Here is a 16,664-nt window from a genome sequence, read left to right on the forward strand (position 1 = left end):
AGTAGGTAAAATGAAGAAAAATTTTTGTTACTATTGTGCTACACTCATACAAGCACCCCAGTATCAAGAGAAATGGGTGGCCCTGGCTGGTGTAGCTCAGTGGATTGAGCGCAGGCCTGCAAACCAGAGCATCGAGGTTCAAGGTTGCAAGCCAGTTCCCTGCAGGCCAGTTCCCAGCAGGCAACACATGAGAGGCAACCATACATTGATGTTTCTCTCCCTCTCTCCTTCTCTCCTTCCCCTCTAAAGATAAATAAATAAATATTTTTAAAAGAGAGAGAGAAATGGGTGTAATCCTTTACTAGATATAGGACTGAGCAGAAACAAACATGCATCCATTTACAAAAGTAAGACATACTGCTGAGTTTCTCAGTGAAAGATCACCCCGAAGCAGAGATTAACATTAAAATAACCCCCTGGTATATAACTGGACCTCAGTGATAGATAAAGCTTAAGATGAACCAGTAAACAAGGCCCAGCATTGCTGTTTGATGCTATAAGGAAAGGCAACCAGCACTACCAAACAACAGATGCAAAGAGACGGAAGGAGAAAAGCGGCATACTATCTTTACTCTTTCTACAAACGACAGAGAAAACAAAACAAAACAAATGTACACTACGTTAAGGGAATTTTTAACAGGGTCCTTTAAAAAATTAGCAATAATCACATATTCAGTGTTCAGAATATGCAGTTTGGGTTTATTTTTCTCCTAATAAAGCATTTTGAATTCTAATTAAAAAATACTTTATGGAGGAATTAAAACAGGTACAATAATGTCAGAGCAAATGCCATGATCCCAAAAGTGGAATATTCTAACAATATAAGTTACAAGGAACTACACTATACAAACAGATTGTTGATTAACACAAACTCATAACAAAACAGAGAGAGCTATTGCACTGGTAATAACACTTGGCTGCTGAATTCTCTCAATACATTAAATATCTCCTTGGAGACCAAATTACGTTAAATTTTCTTAAAGACAATTTATTGTGGCTTTGTTTTCTTCTCATTACCTCTTAAAAATATATCTAACAAAGAAAATGCAACTTCTAAATAATTACGTAAAATGGTACCAAAGTGTGACAACAGATTTAACATGTTGGTTACTATTTAAATGACACACAGCAGCCTACTGCCCTGACAACTCGATACTTCATGCGTCACACGTATCAAAAACCGCCGGACACCATTGTTACGGCATACATAAAATTAACAGCCTAAGGCTTCTAGCAATTTAAATAATTGATAAGTTTTCAATTAAAAAGGCAACCTTTTCAGGTCTAATACAAAAAAATCTGTTTAAATTACTAATAAAAAAAGAAAAAAAGCAAATTTATGCTACTGTTGGCCCAAGGCCAGAAAATGCTTGTATCCAATGGATTTTTTAAAAAAGTAATTCTGCAAGTTATACTTTAGACATTGCAATTTTTAAATAAACTTTAGGCAGAGGTTCATGTTGTTCATTCATGTAACCTTTGTAATCAATGGAAAAGAATAATTAAAGGATTTATGGTAAAGTGTCTTGAGTTTTGCTTTGCCAATGTTAAAGAAATACTAAGGTGGCTGTAAAATATTGACTACATGAAAAATTAAGCTGTTTTGTTAGGTTTTTTGTTTGTTTGTTTTACAACAAATACATGGTCAGCTGTCAGTATCTTCCTATATTAGCATCCAATCCTGGAATCAAAGTTTTTCTGAGCCAAATTGAACCTAAAAATAAAGACCAATGCAGGTTTTTAATAACAGTTTGGCAACTGAGAACTATCAACCAAAACCTATTGTAAGATTAGGTCCAAATGGTTCTCTTGATGGCAGAACTGGAACAAAAAGGAATTTCAACCATGAGAACCACGACACATCAAAATGACAGCCAACAATGTTTTTCTGATCTTTGAGAAAGGGATTCCCTTACTCTCTATTTTCTACATGTTATTCAGAGCCTGACGCTGCATAAACAAAGGTCCTGTGAGGGTAAGGGCTACTGCAACGCACAAGAGAACAAAAATCCATTTAGGTTTTAAATGACTTAAAACGTATCCCTCAGGGATATTTTCACTTAAAAATACTTTGCTCAAGCACTCAGAATGAGAAAAGTGGAGATCTACTTTCAGTTAAAATTTTCCGGGTGCCTCAGGTTCCATCTCTAAAGATTTGTTAGGTGAATGAATGGGAAACTCTGGGCCCAATCAGCCTGAGCACAGTCCACGGACCACTACCAATTCCTTACGACAGTTTCACCCTCCGCAGCAAGTTAATACAAAGAACAGTCAGTGCATTGAGATCTTACATTAAAACTAAATTTACTCACTTTAATGGTCACCTTTACTTTTGAGATTATGTATCACCCAATGTTTTAATCTTTAAATAACTCCCACTTTTTTCTTTATTAACAAAATAATGGTTAACAGTAGATAATTTTATTAGTTTACATATTAATGTTTTTATTTGGCAAAATGAAACATTACCAAGCCTATGTCTATCCTCCAACCTGAAAATGAAAAATTGATTAGTTCGTGAAATCCAAATAGCTGGATTAATGAGCTAGATAGATGATTTCTGTTCAGATTCTCAAGAAAGGTGAGAAATTTTTTAAAAAATATTTTATTTATTTATCTTTAGAGGGGAAGGGAAGGAGAGAGGGAGAGAAATATCAATGTATGGTTGCCTCTCCTGTGTCCCCTGCTGGGAACTGGCCTACAACCCAGGCATGTGCCCTGACTGGGAATCAAACCGTGATACTCTGGTTCGCAGGCCCGTGCTCAATCCACTGAGCTACGCCAGCCAGGGCTAGAAACTTTTAAGTTTAAAGATAATTACATAACTCTAATATTTTCCTACAACACCAAAATAAACACTGCATTTGAGAAAATAAGCACGCATCATAAGGAATACATATGATAGCTATATAGGGTGTTATATAAACATGAGTCATTCAGCATTTAATAGTGGTGGTAACATAAAAAGATCCCAATACTAATGTGCAAGGGGTGGATAGGAGACAAAAAGTGTAAAACAGTAAAGGATCATGGGCTTTGGCATTGAGGAGAAACTGAACTTAAATTCCACATTCAAATGCATTAGTACATGACCTTCAGCATGTCTATTAACCATAGCTTCCTCATTTAAAAACCAGGAATGATAGTATCTACCTCACAGAGTGATTATTAAAACCAATGCAATTAAATACCATAAGCATCTAGAATACAGACCAGGAACCTAAAAAAACAGAAATGACTATTATTATCATTATAATCACATGCAGCAACATTCTTTAAAAGACACGATTTGCCAGATCTTCCCCAAAGTAGATTACTCTAAAACACCAGTGTGGTTCAGTGGAGCTCAGACATAATGAAAGCACACCGATGTCAGTAATGTACTCTGCAATGGACGTATATGAAAAAACTGGAACCCATCTACGTGTGTGTGTTTTCTAAAAATAAGCATGTCACATTCTCAGGAGAGTGAGCAATCAATACCAGTGCCAGACCTCTCAGTAGACCATCCTACTCTGCCTTTCAAGGTGCTGATGAGCCCTGGTCTAAATTCTCAAAGCACAAGGACTCTCAAAGAAGTTAATGGGAAGTCAATGGGAAATTGACTTTTCCTACTCTGTGCGGCTCTAAATGCAACGCTCTGTTAATCATGCCATTCTTCTTGTTCTCTTTCCTTCTACCCTAAATTAAAACTATTGGCGGAAACCCACAGATATTTTATAGGTTTCATTACAATGAAACAACACCTTGGGTTAAAGTTGAAGTCTATCAAAAACCTACAACCTAACTGTTAGCTAAGATCAGAGCCTCATTGAAAAGCAAGGCCCCAGAATCTATCATTTCCACCATAAGACCACTTTGCATTTGTATAGAACATTTGTGTTTGCAAAGGGCTTTCAAGGCTATTCCCCCATTTGATCATTACAATGACCCTGTGCCACAGAAAGGACAAGTATTATTATCCACAATTGACAGATGAGGCAACTAAGGCACAGAAAGGTTAAGTGATTTGCCTAAGGCCAGGACGCCAGAAGAGAGCACTGGTCTCCTGACTTCCAGTCCACTGCTGTCTCCACCAGGCCAGTAGAGAGGGTTTTGTAAATGCATGGCGAACTCAGATAAAACAAAATAAGATAAATAAGAGGAAATAAAACAAAATGAGGAAAGCGTAAATCAGGGCTCAGGGAAGCTGTATGTCTCTACATTATAGTTGAATTTTCAAAGTTAGTATTAAAGTTTTAGAAATGTAGTCTTTTCTCGTTTATCTACTCAGTCCTGAAACATTAATGTAAATTTTCACTGAAATCCAAAACACAAAAGAAAAGTCATTTCAGGATGTATTTAAATCACTTTGATTCAGTAAGTAACCCCAGAGCAGTTCAGCTCGGGATGGGTGCAGGGGGTGGTAGAATAACTGAGAGAGAGTACATCTTTAAATCATGCATCCATATTAAGCCTGCAGCTACATAATAACTGTAGTCTGTTTGGAAGGGTGAAAGAGATCTCCAGTGGAAAGTAGATTTTGAAAAATTTTTTAGAGCCCAGGGGTTCATTTTTAATGAGCCGTTACTTTAAGTACTGCATAAAAAATACAGGAAATTGATAGTCCATTTAGTCTGCACCATACCTAATGCAACAGTCATTAAGATGCATTATTCTTAATGTTCATGATATGATCAGTAAGTGTCTTTTGGAAAGAATGCCCTTAACTTTCACATAAGGAAATCTTTGAAAACCTTATACACTACATAGAAAAATGTTATGGCAACTGTGATTTACTTTTATATCTTCGCTCTGCCAAGAAACAGCGTCTTCAATTACAGTAACATTTTAAAGATAGTCCTCATTTGTAATATACTTACATATGACAGCATTGCCTTCATTTCTTCATCACTTCTCACTGTAATTCGATCACCATCTTCATCTTCATCTGTTTAAAAAGCAACAGAATGCAAGTAATAAGATTTGCATTTTCTAATGTACCAAAACCACATCAGCTGGAAACAGGATATACTTAGTTTTTACAAACTGATACCCAAATCCTCAACATCCTATTTTGGGGAATACTGAGGTTTGTCATTTTGGTTTTTGTTGTTGTTGTTGAGAATACAATCAGAATCTCAATAAATAACTAAGATTTTAGGAACAGCTGAAAATTAAAATATGGTGCATGCCATTCATGACATATATTTAGGAGTATGACTAAAACAGGTTTGGTTGGGAGAACTGTAAAAACCAGAGACAGGCCAGGCCTGTTCTACTATCAGTAGAACTTTTCTCCTTCCTCTCTTCCAGGCACACCAACATGTCACAACAGCATGATAAAAATGACTAACATTTATTCAACACTATTATACACAAGGCATTATGATTTGTGCTTCACATGCCGTAAATTACTTCCTGAAAAACTTCACAGTGATTCTATCATGTGGATAGTGTGCCTTATTATTCCCTTTTTACAAAAGGAAAAACTGGGAGCCTTGTATAAGGTTAACTTGCAAATCAATTCTAACACAATGCTCCCCATATTCTGCCCTATCTAGTAGCTCTTTCTCTTTCTGAACGGTTTCATTTGCACTAGGAACTCTCACATGGTGATTCATGGTATTTTGAAACAGTCTTGAAATTAGAGGATAAGACTACAAAATATATGACCAGAATGTATAAATTTGACTAAAGTATATAATCAAAGCAGCCACATCCAGAAACAATGTACTTATTTCAACTATACTTCTCTTATTCGAAATAGTTTTGAAATATCCTGTTCATAACCTGCTTTAAGAACTACAAGACAGACCATGTGAAAACATCATATCTCATTTTTAATCCTAAATAAAATTATCTTCCCGATCACTCACCTACACTAATCTGTCAAGCAGAACTCAGAATGACTTTTGGCTATTTCTAAATATTTAGCTAGCTACTTCATCTTTCTAATGATAAAGATCTGTCAACAGGAGAACAGCTTATATGGTAGACTCTACCTGTAAAGCTGAAAGAAAAATGCCAAAAACATTTAGAACAGCAGCAGCACTGCTGGAAGAAGTGACAGCCTCCCGGAGAAAACTTGGATGGGGCAGCTCTCTTTCACCTGGATGTCTCAGCTCTGGCGCACTTATTAAATCAGACATGCTATTTATTTAATGTGGTCGCTCTTGGGTATCTAAGTGCTGATTTGATCAGATGCAGAGAAACTGATCCCAGGCCTGGAGAAACAGTCGAATCCCTCTTCATAAAGAGAATGAGCTTACATCACACACTCTGGGGATTCTTACTGAAAATACAGCACCAGTTCAGTTCAGCACAAGGCTCTTCACCCACCCGCCCTCCCTCTTGTCCAGCAGCAGTTCTGAAGATATTCCACTGTTCACTGACCAGGCTCTGGGAATCCTGGAGGGAGCTTGTGTTGTTCCCAATTAGCCTATTTCAGAGCAAAATGCTACTTCCTTTTTCTCTTCAGTAGCCAATAGCAATCTGACATCATGACAGAAACCAGCACTTGAGCCAGCCCAGCTCAGTGATCAAGCCTACAGCCCTTGATGGGGTTTTCTCTCCAAAGCATTTATTCCTGGATTTTGGTTCACCTGCAGAGAGTTCCCCAACAGAATGTAAATCAGTATCATCAAGTTGCAGTAAATATCTACACAGGTAGAAACTACCTAAAGTCACTGTTGCCATCATGCTACCAAGAGCTGCCTACTTTCAGTATACAAGGCACACGACGGTCATGTTCAGTAACAAGGGCAGCACATTCCCAGGAATGCTGCACATACAAAGGATATATAGGAATCTATCATTTCCCTTCTTCCTTGTTTTCTCTTTTTATCCTTACCTAAAGACAGTTTTTTCACTGTTTTTAGAGAAAGTAAAAGGGAGAGAGGAAGAGAGGCAGAGAAACATCAAGGTGAGAGGGAAACACTGATCAGCTGCCTTCTTATACGCGCCCCAACCAGGGATTGAACCCACAACCTGGGTATGTGCCCTGACCAGGTTCAAGTTCACAACCTTTTGGTCCATGGAACAATGCTCCTACCAAGTGAGCCGCATCAGCCAGGGCTCTTTTCTTTTTTTATTTAAGTTACAGAAGCTATAAAGCCAAACTGGAGAAAAACTGCCATTCTTGTTTTGTTTCTACATAGGTTCTAGAAACTAGTATTTTCAAGGTTAAGTCAAAATTTTTTCTTACAAATTCAAGAAACAAAGGGGAAAACCAGACATAGTATAAAGGACTATAATGTTGCATGTTATCAGACATGAGAGCACTTTACAGTTTTGTTTTAAAGCCAACTCAAATTCCCCGTTTAGATGTGGGCTAAACTGATTTGTTCTTGATCAAGTCCTGAACTTGGGAGCACTTCCAACCTGAACAAAGCAGCTTTTGTGCACCTCCTTCCTCCACCAGAGCCGGCCACAGAGACGGAGGTTACAGAGGGGCTGCTCATCCTCAAATTTTAACATGAACAAGACCTCTAACAACGCTGCTCACGTGGAGTGTGGAAGTGCTTGGAGTTCGGTAAAACGGGAAATTCTTTTTATATTTTGTAAAGAGAGGATATGGACTCCAGAAGAACCATTCAAATGGAGGCCTCTCCACATCAGGAACAACAATGAAGAGCTCTCTAAGCTCTCAAAACCAGACTTGAATCTCTAAGGCTCCTTACAACAAGAGAGTCTGGAATTCTACAATTCTATGAAATCTCTTACTGATTATTTCAGCACAAAACTGAGGGAAGTCAGCCACCAGAATAATTTCTTATCTAGCGGTTCCGTAAAAAGCAGCTACGAAACACTACAGGGGTATTTTGCTTTAACTGGACAGAAGACTGAGACCAAAAGCCAGCTGAGTGGTAAAGTGCTGAGTGCCACCCCGTAAGGGGTCTGACCGCGAGAGAAAGGGCTCTGAGAAGTCCAAAGAGGCATTCTGTTAAAGCCCGAGGATCAAGTCGGGCTCGCAGGTAACGCAGTGAGAAACGGTTCTCAAGGGTTAATAAAAGACCCCATTTTATGCACATACTGATTTTCTTTACAAATTCCCTTTGAGAGACTGTCTGATTTACTTTAATAATTGTGGTTATTAGTTTTAATGAAAACTCCTTGTTCCTGTCAAAGAGGAGGCTAAGTTGGAAAAGTAGCCACATTTATGAAAAGACTGATGATTCCAGCCAAAATGTGAAATCCAGGCAATCTAACCCCTGAGGGCAGCCCCAAAACAAACCATTAGTTATGATGTGTAAAGTAGAACAGCGCCCTGATCAGTGTGGCTCAGCTGGTTGGGTGCTGTCCCACAAACTGAAAGGTCACTGGTTTGATTCCCGGCCAGGAAACATGCCTGGGTTGTGGGCCTGGGGACTGATGTTTCTATCCCTCTCTTTCTCCCTCACTTCCTTTCACTCTAAAAATAAAACAAATAAAATCTTTTAAAACATAAAAAATAAAGTAAGAATACAAGGTCTGTCCAGAAAGTATCCAGCCATACAATATGAAAAATGGAAACAATTATTGAAGAAGATACAAAATAAAAGAAATCCATGTACATGGGGCAATGATGCCTCAGCCCTTTTCAAAGTTATGACCTTCTTGGGGAAGCCTGGTTCATTGGTAGCAGTTTGAATCAAGTCATTAGCAATTATAGCACAATGTTCCTTCTGCTCTGGTAGCAGAAGCCATGGAATGAATTTTGCCATGCCACGTTTTGTGTCAAGATCCTATGTCAAAATCTCGGACACGGTAGCATTTGAAGTCCCCAGATCAGCTTCTGGTTCCTGCATTGTTAGTCTCCAATCTTTGTTGACTGCAGCCCGTACACGTTCCACATTCTCAGGTGCTGTGCTTATTGCAGGTCTTCCAGAACGTGGATCACTTTCCACTGATTCTTGACCATCTTTGAAGCATTTGTGCCGCACTTTTGTTTGTGCTGCACTCACTGCATCCTCCCCAAAAGCCTTCTGAATCATCTGAATAGTTTCCACGGAGGAATATTCAAGGTTAACAAAAATCTGATGCAGATTTATTGTTCTATTTGCTAAGTCATTTTGAATGTGATGGCCACACAGTACACATGCTCACTCAGCAGCCTCTACCACTGACTAGTACAGTAACTAGTACAGTGAAGTCATCATTATTCATGCATGAGCATTCCAGTCCACTCTCCTTGGCTGCCAGGTTACACTGATGTTGCACAAACCATTCTTGTTATATTAACAATGGCTGCACTTTTTCCAAACAGACCTCAGACACTTATCTCTAAAGACAATCACCAAAGAAGATGTACAACAGGTACATGAAAACATGCTCGACATCACTAATCATCAGGGAAATGCAAATCAAAACCACAATGAGATTATCAGCTCATATCTGTTAGAATGACTACTATTAAAAAGCCAAGAGATAACAACAAGTATTGGTAAAGATTTAGAGAACCCTTATGAACTATTGGTGGGAATAAAAAATGATGCAGCCACTGTGAAACATATTATGGCCCTGGCTGGTATGGCTCAGTGGATTGAGTGCCAGCCTGAGAACCAAAGGGTTGCCAGTTCGATTCCCAGTCAGAGCACATGCCTGGGTTGCAAGCCAGGTCCCTAGTAGAGGGCGCTGGAGAGGCAACCACACATTAATGTTTCTCTCCTCTTTCTCCCCCACTTCCCCTCTCTTTAAAAATAAATAAATAGCCCTGGCTGGTGTAGCTCAGTGGATTGAGTGCGGGCCTGGGAATCAAGCAACCACGGTTCGATTCCCAGTCAGGGCACATGCCTAGGTTGCAGGCCAGTTCCCAGCAGGGGACACACAAGAGGCAACCATACATTGATATTTCTCTCCCTCTCTCCCTCCCTTCCCCTCTAAAGATAAATAAATAAATAAATAAATCTAAAAAAAAAAAAAAAACAACATTAAAAATAAATAAATAAAACCTTTAAAAAAACAGAAAAGCATTATGGAGGTTCTTCGAAAAATTAAAAATACAATTATCAGCAGATCCAGCAATCCTATTTCTGGGTATACAAGGTCTGTCTAGAAGGTATCCAGACATGTAATATGAAAAAATAGAGAAATTTCTTGAAGAAGATACAAGGAACATTGGACATAGGATAATGATGTCTCAGTCCTCTTCCAAGTAGGCACCTTGGGACCTCACACAGTTCTCCCAATAGCCATCAGTTGCCCCACCATATTTTCCTGAATCTCATCGATGGTCTAAAATCTCTTCCCTTTCAAAGATAATTTTAGTTTTTAGAAAAGCTGGAAGTCACGGGGCACCAAATCTGAGCTATAGTGGGGCCAAGTCACCTGGGTGATTTGATGTTTCACCAAAAAACTCTAGGTAAGACATGACGCTGAGCAGATGTGTTTTCATGATGAAGCTGCCAATCACTACTTCCCATAGGTACAGCCTTCTGAATCATCCAAATAGTTTCCACAGAGGAAAGTTCAAGCTTAATGCAAAAACTGATGCAGATTCTTTGCTCTACTTGCTCAGTCATTTTGAATGTGACAGCCACAGAGTACACATGCTCACTGAACAGCATCTGCCACCCCCACTGACTAGTACAGTGAGGTTGCCATTGTTTACACATGAGCATTCCAATCCACTCTCCTTGGCTGCCAGGTCATACTGATGTTGCGCAAACTATTCCCATTATATTAACAATGGCTGGACTTTTTCAGGACAGACCTCATATATCCAAAGGAAATGAAATCAGGATCTTGTAGAGATATCTGTACTCTCATGTTCAATGCGGCATTATTTATAATAGCTAAGATATGGAAACAACCTAAATGTCCATCAATGGATAAATAGATAAAAAGATGCTACACACACACACCAGAATATTCAGTCATGAAAAATAAAGATATTTTACCATTTATGACACCTGTATGAAACTTGGGGGCATTATGCTAAGTGAAATAAGTCAGTTGGAGAAAGACAAATATTGCATGGTATCACTGACATGTGAAATCTAAAAAACTCAAACTTAGAGAAACAAAGAGTAAAGAGGTGGGTTGGGGAAATGGTCAAAGGATAGAAACTCCCACTTTTAAGTATAACAAGGTCTAGGGATCTAATGTGTGGCATGGTGAGCACAGCTATTAACAATGTATAAACACTTGAATGCTGCTCCGAGAGTAAATCTTAAATGTTCTCACCACAACAAAGATATGGTGATTATGTGGTGGAATGGAAGTGATGGAATGGGGGCAATCACCTTGCAGTACATAACTGTACCAAATCAGCACATTGTACACCTTAAACTTTCACAGTGTTATACGTCAATTACATCTCAATAAAGCTAGGAAATTTTTTAAAAATAAAGACAATGAACTGACAGGTATTATAAGTTAATAAAGGGTAAAAAAGTAGAAACTGTTACCGAGCAATTGAGTATGATGATAACTTAAAATATTCATTTCAATAAGAAGTTGGACATACAGAGCCCATCTAGCAGAGACTCTGGCTATTTGCCTATCACACTGGATTAGCTATGAAAAGTACACTGACTGGAACTATAAATCATAAACACTAAAATGGAGCAGAGTTTCAAAAGTATAAATATATTAGTGAAGAACAACAGGAAGTAGTGGTACTAAGAGAGAAGTAAAAAAAAATAATTTGAACTCTTTGTCTTATACATGGAGGTTCTTTGCCATCTGACCAAAAAAGCATTACAGATATGACCAAGGGGGGGAGGGTGCAATAGATCTGACACACTGATTCACAATGAGAATTCCAGGCTCCTCTAGTTGCCTGGAGCATAGTAATATGATTTTCCAGCACATTAGGGAAGCAAAAGTAGAACCAGAAAGTCTATGTACTGGCTGGATTTTGTTAATGTCACTTAAAATGGAGGAAAAAATCCTAGCAAGATACCAAATAGAGTGCAGCAGATGGTAAACAAATATTATGAAGCAATCTTCACAAAATCTGCAGCGTGTCACAAATATACAAAATGGCAGAGTTTGGGGAAAGAGAATCATAACAGGCCATATGTTGTTAGCAATTTTATTTGAGGCAACATGCAATCCAAACGAGAAGCCAAGAGAAGGAACATAAAGACCCAATAGAGGAGAAGAGGCAGCCTCAGGTAAGGGCGGTCAGAATGGCAAGCTGGGTGCCTACCCAGGAAACAGCAGACTCTGAAGGTCTCACCCACTGCAGTGACAGGACTCAAGCTGGCTTTGGAGAGAAACAATCTAACTTCTACAAAGAGCAACAGAAAGTTAAGGCAATATATTATATGTCATTTGTCATTCCTTCAGTGCCAGGTGAGAGTAAATTAGAACTACAGCAAAGACATTTTTCCAAGGCAAGAGGAAAGACATGAAAACATAATTGTAGAGGTAAGAAAGACATCAATAGGAGAAATTACCAGAGAAGTTGTCAAGCCCTGGCTGGTGTGGCTCAGTGGATTGAGTGCTGGCCTGTGAACTGAAAGGTCTCTGGTTCAATTCCCAATCGGGGCACATGCCTGGGATGCAAGCCAGGTTCCTGGTTGGGGGCGTGCAAGAGGCAACCGATAGATGTTTCTTTCTACTTTCTCCCTCCCTCCTCTTTTCTCTAAAAATCAATAAATAAAATTTTAAAAAAGAAAGAAAGGAAGAAAAGATGCCAAGTTTAGAGCCCTTCTTGGTTGTGGAATCTAAGATCTGAAAAGGACTAGAGGTCAGTTTCTGTGGCCGAATCTTCATATCCATGAGCTTTAATTTAGCTTCATGCCTCCCACTTCCTGATTCCTTCTTCAGTTCTTTGCTCCCTTCTTCTCTTCAATAAATGTGTCTACTATGTAGCAGGCAATTTTCTGAGCACTGGGGACAGCAGCAGTAGAAAAAAGAAAACCTGATCCCATGGAGCTTTCCCTGTAGTTGAGAGACTGAAGGGAATGAGGGCTGTACAGATTCTGGGAGACAGTGTTCCCGTGCAAAGGCCCTGCGGCAGAAGGCTATCTGGCATGTCTGAGAGACTGAAGGAAAGCCAGAGTAAATGGAACACAATGAAAGCAGGGAGAGAAATAGATGAGCTCCAAGACATAATGGTGGAACAGAGTTGGGGGGTGATGGGAAAACGCAGGGCCCTATAGGGCATTTTAAGGACTTGGCTCTTACTCCTGAGTAAGATGGAAATCACCAGAGCATTTTGAGGATTATGATCTCACTTAATTTCTAAAAGGATCACTTTGGATGCTGTATGGAGGCAAAAGCAGAAACAGGGAGACCAGGTGGGAAATCAGTGAATGATCTAGTCCAGGTGAGATACGATGGCGGCCTAAACCAAGCTGAGAGTCTGAGCGGCCGTGACATTGGAGACAGAGCTCACAGAGTTTGCTGGTGGATGAGATTTGAAAAGCTTGCCCTATTACTTCATGCCTTCAAACACCCATGCATTCCAGAAATACACACTGAGTGAGTACTATCAGCCATGTACCACGTTAAAGCTTTCCAGGGATTCAAAAATGAGCAGCATTTTCTACTGCCTTCAGGAAACAACCAGCCTGGTGCTTGAGTAGAGGAACTGAACTTCTTAATTCGCATACAAAATAACAAGACTACTCATAAACAACTACTCTCGTAAGACTGAAAAGGCTTTGGGGTTTTTGTATCAACGATATTAGGAACCAAAATTCCAATAAATTAAAGCTCTCTTCAAATCATCATGAATTCTAGAAAGCACGAGTAACTCTTACCTGTTAAATAATTTTTAGATTCAGGTCCATTGTGAATCACAACTTTTCATTAACCTACCTAGTTTTACAAAGAAGCAACCACTTGTCTTTTACATTTACTATACTTTAAGAAAATAAACTTCATTTTCCAAATATTTTATGATTTCCATATATTTTACAACTTCAACTTTTCTCCAAAGCAAAAAGGGGTTCCCACCCTGCCATTCACTTGTTCCTTTAAATCCTCAACTGAAGACATGTTTACTGATTTTAGTGAGGGAGGAAGGGAAAAAGAGAGAAACATTGATGTGAGAAACATCAAAGAGCTGCCTGTAGTATGTGTCTGGACCAGGGATTGAACCCACAACCTATGTATGTTCCCTGACTAGGGATTGAACCTGCAAACTTTTTGGTGTTCAGGATGATGCTCCAACCAATGGAGCCACCCAGCCATGGCCCGACTATTCCTAATGAGATTGCCTTTGCTATTTGAACATGAGGAGTATCTCCTAGAAGTATCTTTCCAGTAATCAGCTATAATTGTTTTCTATACTCTTAAGAATTTGTATAATCCATATATAACTCATATAATTGCAATTTTGCTTTAAATGGTCATATTATGTCAAATTTAAAGTGAGATATGATGTACTGGTTTTAAAATTTCCACCCAAAATAATCTTCCAGAAATTTATAAAACAACTGAAAAGTATCGTATTCAATAAGAAATGAGTATAAAAACGGTCGTGCCCTGACTAGGTGGCTAGAACATCATCCCGCACACCAAAGGTTCTGGGTTTGATCCCCAGTGGTCAGGGAGCATGCAGGGGGCAGCTGACTGATGCTTCTCTCTCACATAAATATGTCTCATGCACTCTCTCTTCCCACCTCCTTCCCTCCCTTCTCTCTCTCTAAAATCAATGGCTACATATCCGAAGATGAGGATTTAAAAAAAAAGGGGGGGGGGTCATGGTTGGAGAAAGACATAAGTAAAGATTTATTTTATAACCATTTTTCTGAGCTAATATCTTCATACTGACAAGTATGACCAAAATATGTGGTCAGAGTGCCACAGGAAAGTCTATGAGGCACTTCTAGGTAGAAGTCAGCATTTGTCTATACAGGCTTTCAAGTAACCAGTAAGATTTTACTCTCCAACAACCAGCTCAACAGCCATTTTTACAGCAGTAGCTTGTCAAGAGAAAATTCGAGGAGAGGAATGCATATACAGATACGTTCAGAACGCTTGTTAGTAGGCACAGTTGATTTTCATCACTTCATGTATCGGTGTGCTCATTCATCTGCTAATAAAACTGAAAGTCGGCAGGGGGCTTCAGGCCTGTGTAAATGTCAAGCCCCCACAACACATGCAGGGCCCACCCGTGTAAATACACAAGCTTGTTTATGACTACAGAATGTAGCTTTGTCTCAGAAGTAATCTTACATCTGGAAAAAGATGATTTTTTCCAATAACCGATAAGGGGTCAACTATCTGCTTGAAAAACAAAAGTTTTATCTCCATCTGACAACTTTTACCAAAATAAACTGAATATAGTACCAAAAACCCCTTTGTAACAGAAATGCACAGTTTTAAAAAATAATGCTAATACACACATGAACATATGTGTGTGTATGCTTAACCCCATTAAAGTAGGAAAAAATGGATGTTTTTCAGTGTCCTGGAATGTGGAAGACATTTCTAGGCTTGACATAAATCTAGAAGTCACAAAGGGAAGTATGATAAACCTAACCATGTAAAAATGCTCAACTTCTCCATGGAAAAAAAGAAAAAGAAAAAAAAAAGACCAAAACCAGCTCAATGAAAAGAAATAAACTACACAAAAGTATCTATAACATATAAGAGAAAGGGCCAATTCTCTTAATATTGGAATGCTTTTAAATCAGAAAAAGACAAATACCCTAATAAAAAAATTGGCAAAGGTAACAAACAGTTCACAGAAATTAAATACAACTGAAATTAAACTACAACTGAAAAAATACTCAGCCTCATTTATAATCGAAGGAATGCAAAATAAAACAATAATTAATGCTTTTCACCTATTGTACTGACAGTGACTAAAAAGTCTGCTAATACCGACCGAGTTGGTCAGGGTAGAGAGAAATGGCCGTTCTTGAACATTTCTGCTGGGAGGGTGAACTGGTTCCTCCTTTCTGACAGCAACATGGTAACAGCTATTACCATATTTTGCCATGTATAATGTGCACCCATGTTTTTGTACACATAATACATGGGATTATTATACCCACGGTATGTAATCATTATACACATGTATAATGCACATCCTTATTTTTCCCTAAAAAATTTGGGCAAAAAAAAACTGTGTATTATACATGGCAAAATACGGTAATATGTAAAATATGGGTACTCTTTGTCTCAGTAGTTACAGCTCCCAGGAATTTACCCCACAAGTATATTCCCACAATGTGGAAAAGATACAAAACAATGCTGCTGGCTGCAGCATTTTGTTCTCACACTAAATTACCAGTAACAAACTGAAAACTGGCCCATCAATAGGTGAGATAAATTAAGCCATAGAAAAAATTAAGTATCATGCAGTCACCCCAAAAGAACGAGGTTGTGCACGCCAATGCTGGCAAGTGGCCCAACGTGCACCGTGAAGTGTGGGCAGGAGGAACCAGTCCAGTCTAGTATACGCCACATACAGAGAAAACTTCTGCAGGGATACGGAAGAAACTGTTAACTAGTGACTCGGGGGAAATGAGGGCTTTTACATTTCCCTCTGCTCTGTGCTACTTCAATGTTTTTAAAGATCATCTCTATCTTCTTAATTAAAAAAAGTCAAACACTTAGCTGTTGAAAACTACTTTCATTTGTGTTCTCATAAGGAAGAAAAAAAACAGGAAGGAGTAAGAAGAAAAAGAGATTCAGGGCCTGCAGTCTAAGAGGTAAATTCAGCACAAATGGGCCTCCCTGCCCTCAACCAGCCCAGCGCCCCTCAGAAACGCCAGCCCCAGAGGCAGAAGTCAGAA

At 38.9% G+C, this 16,664-nt stretch overlaps 1 protein-coding gene across 5 annotated transcripts in view; it reads right to left on the reverse strand.

Annotated features, from left to right (window-relative positions):
• MAP2K5 (mitogen-activated protein kinase kinase 5) overlaps positions 1-16,664 on the reverse strand; it is a 256,131-nt gene that overhangs the window by 228,510 nt on the left and 10,957 nt on the right. For all 5 annotated transcript variants that reach the window (XM_053670162.1, XM_037155695.2, XM_037155694.2 and 2 more), the window contains exon 3: positions 4,863-4,930. In XM_053670162.1, coding sequence (XP_053526137.1) covers positions 4,863-4,930 — 68 coding nt within the window. The remainder of the gene's footprint in view (positions 1-4,862; positions 4,931-16,664) is intronic.

This window comes from Artibeus jamaicensis, unplaced genomic scaffold (genome assembly GCF_021234435.1).
Source record: "Artibeus jamaicensis isolate MK-2021 breed Jamaican fruit bat unplaced genomic scaffold, CSHL_Jam_final contig_548, whole genome shotgun sequence".
In the NCBI taxonomy this organism is placed as follows: domain Eukaryota; kingdom Metazoa; phylum Chordata; class Mammalia; order Chiroptera; family Phyllostomidae; genus Artibeus; species Artibeus jamaicensis.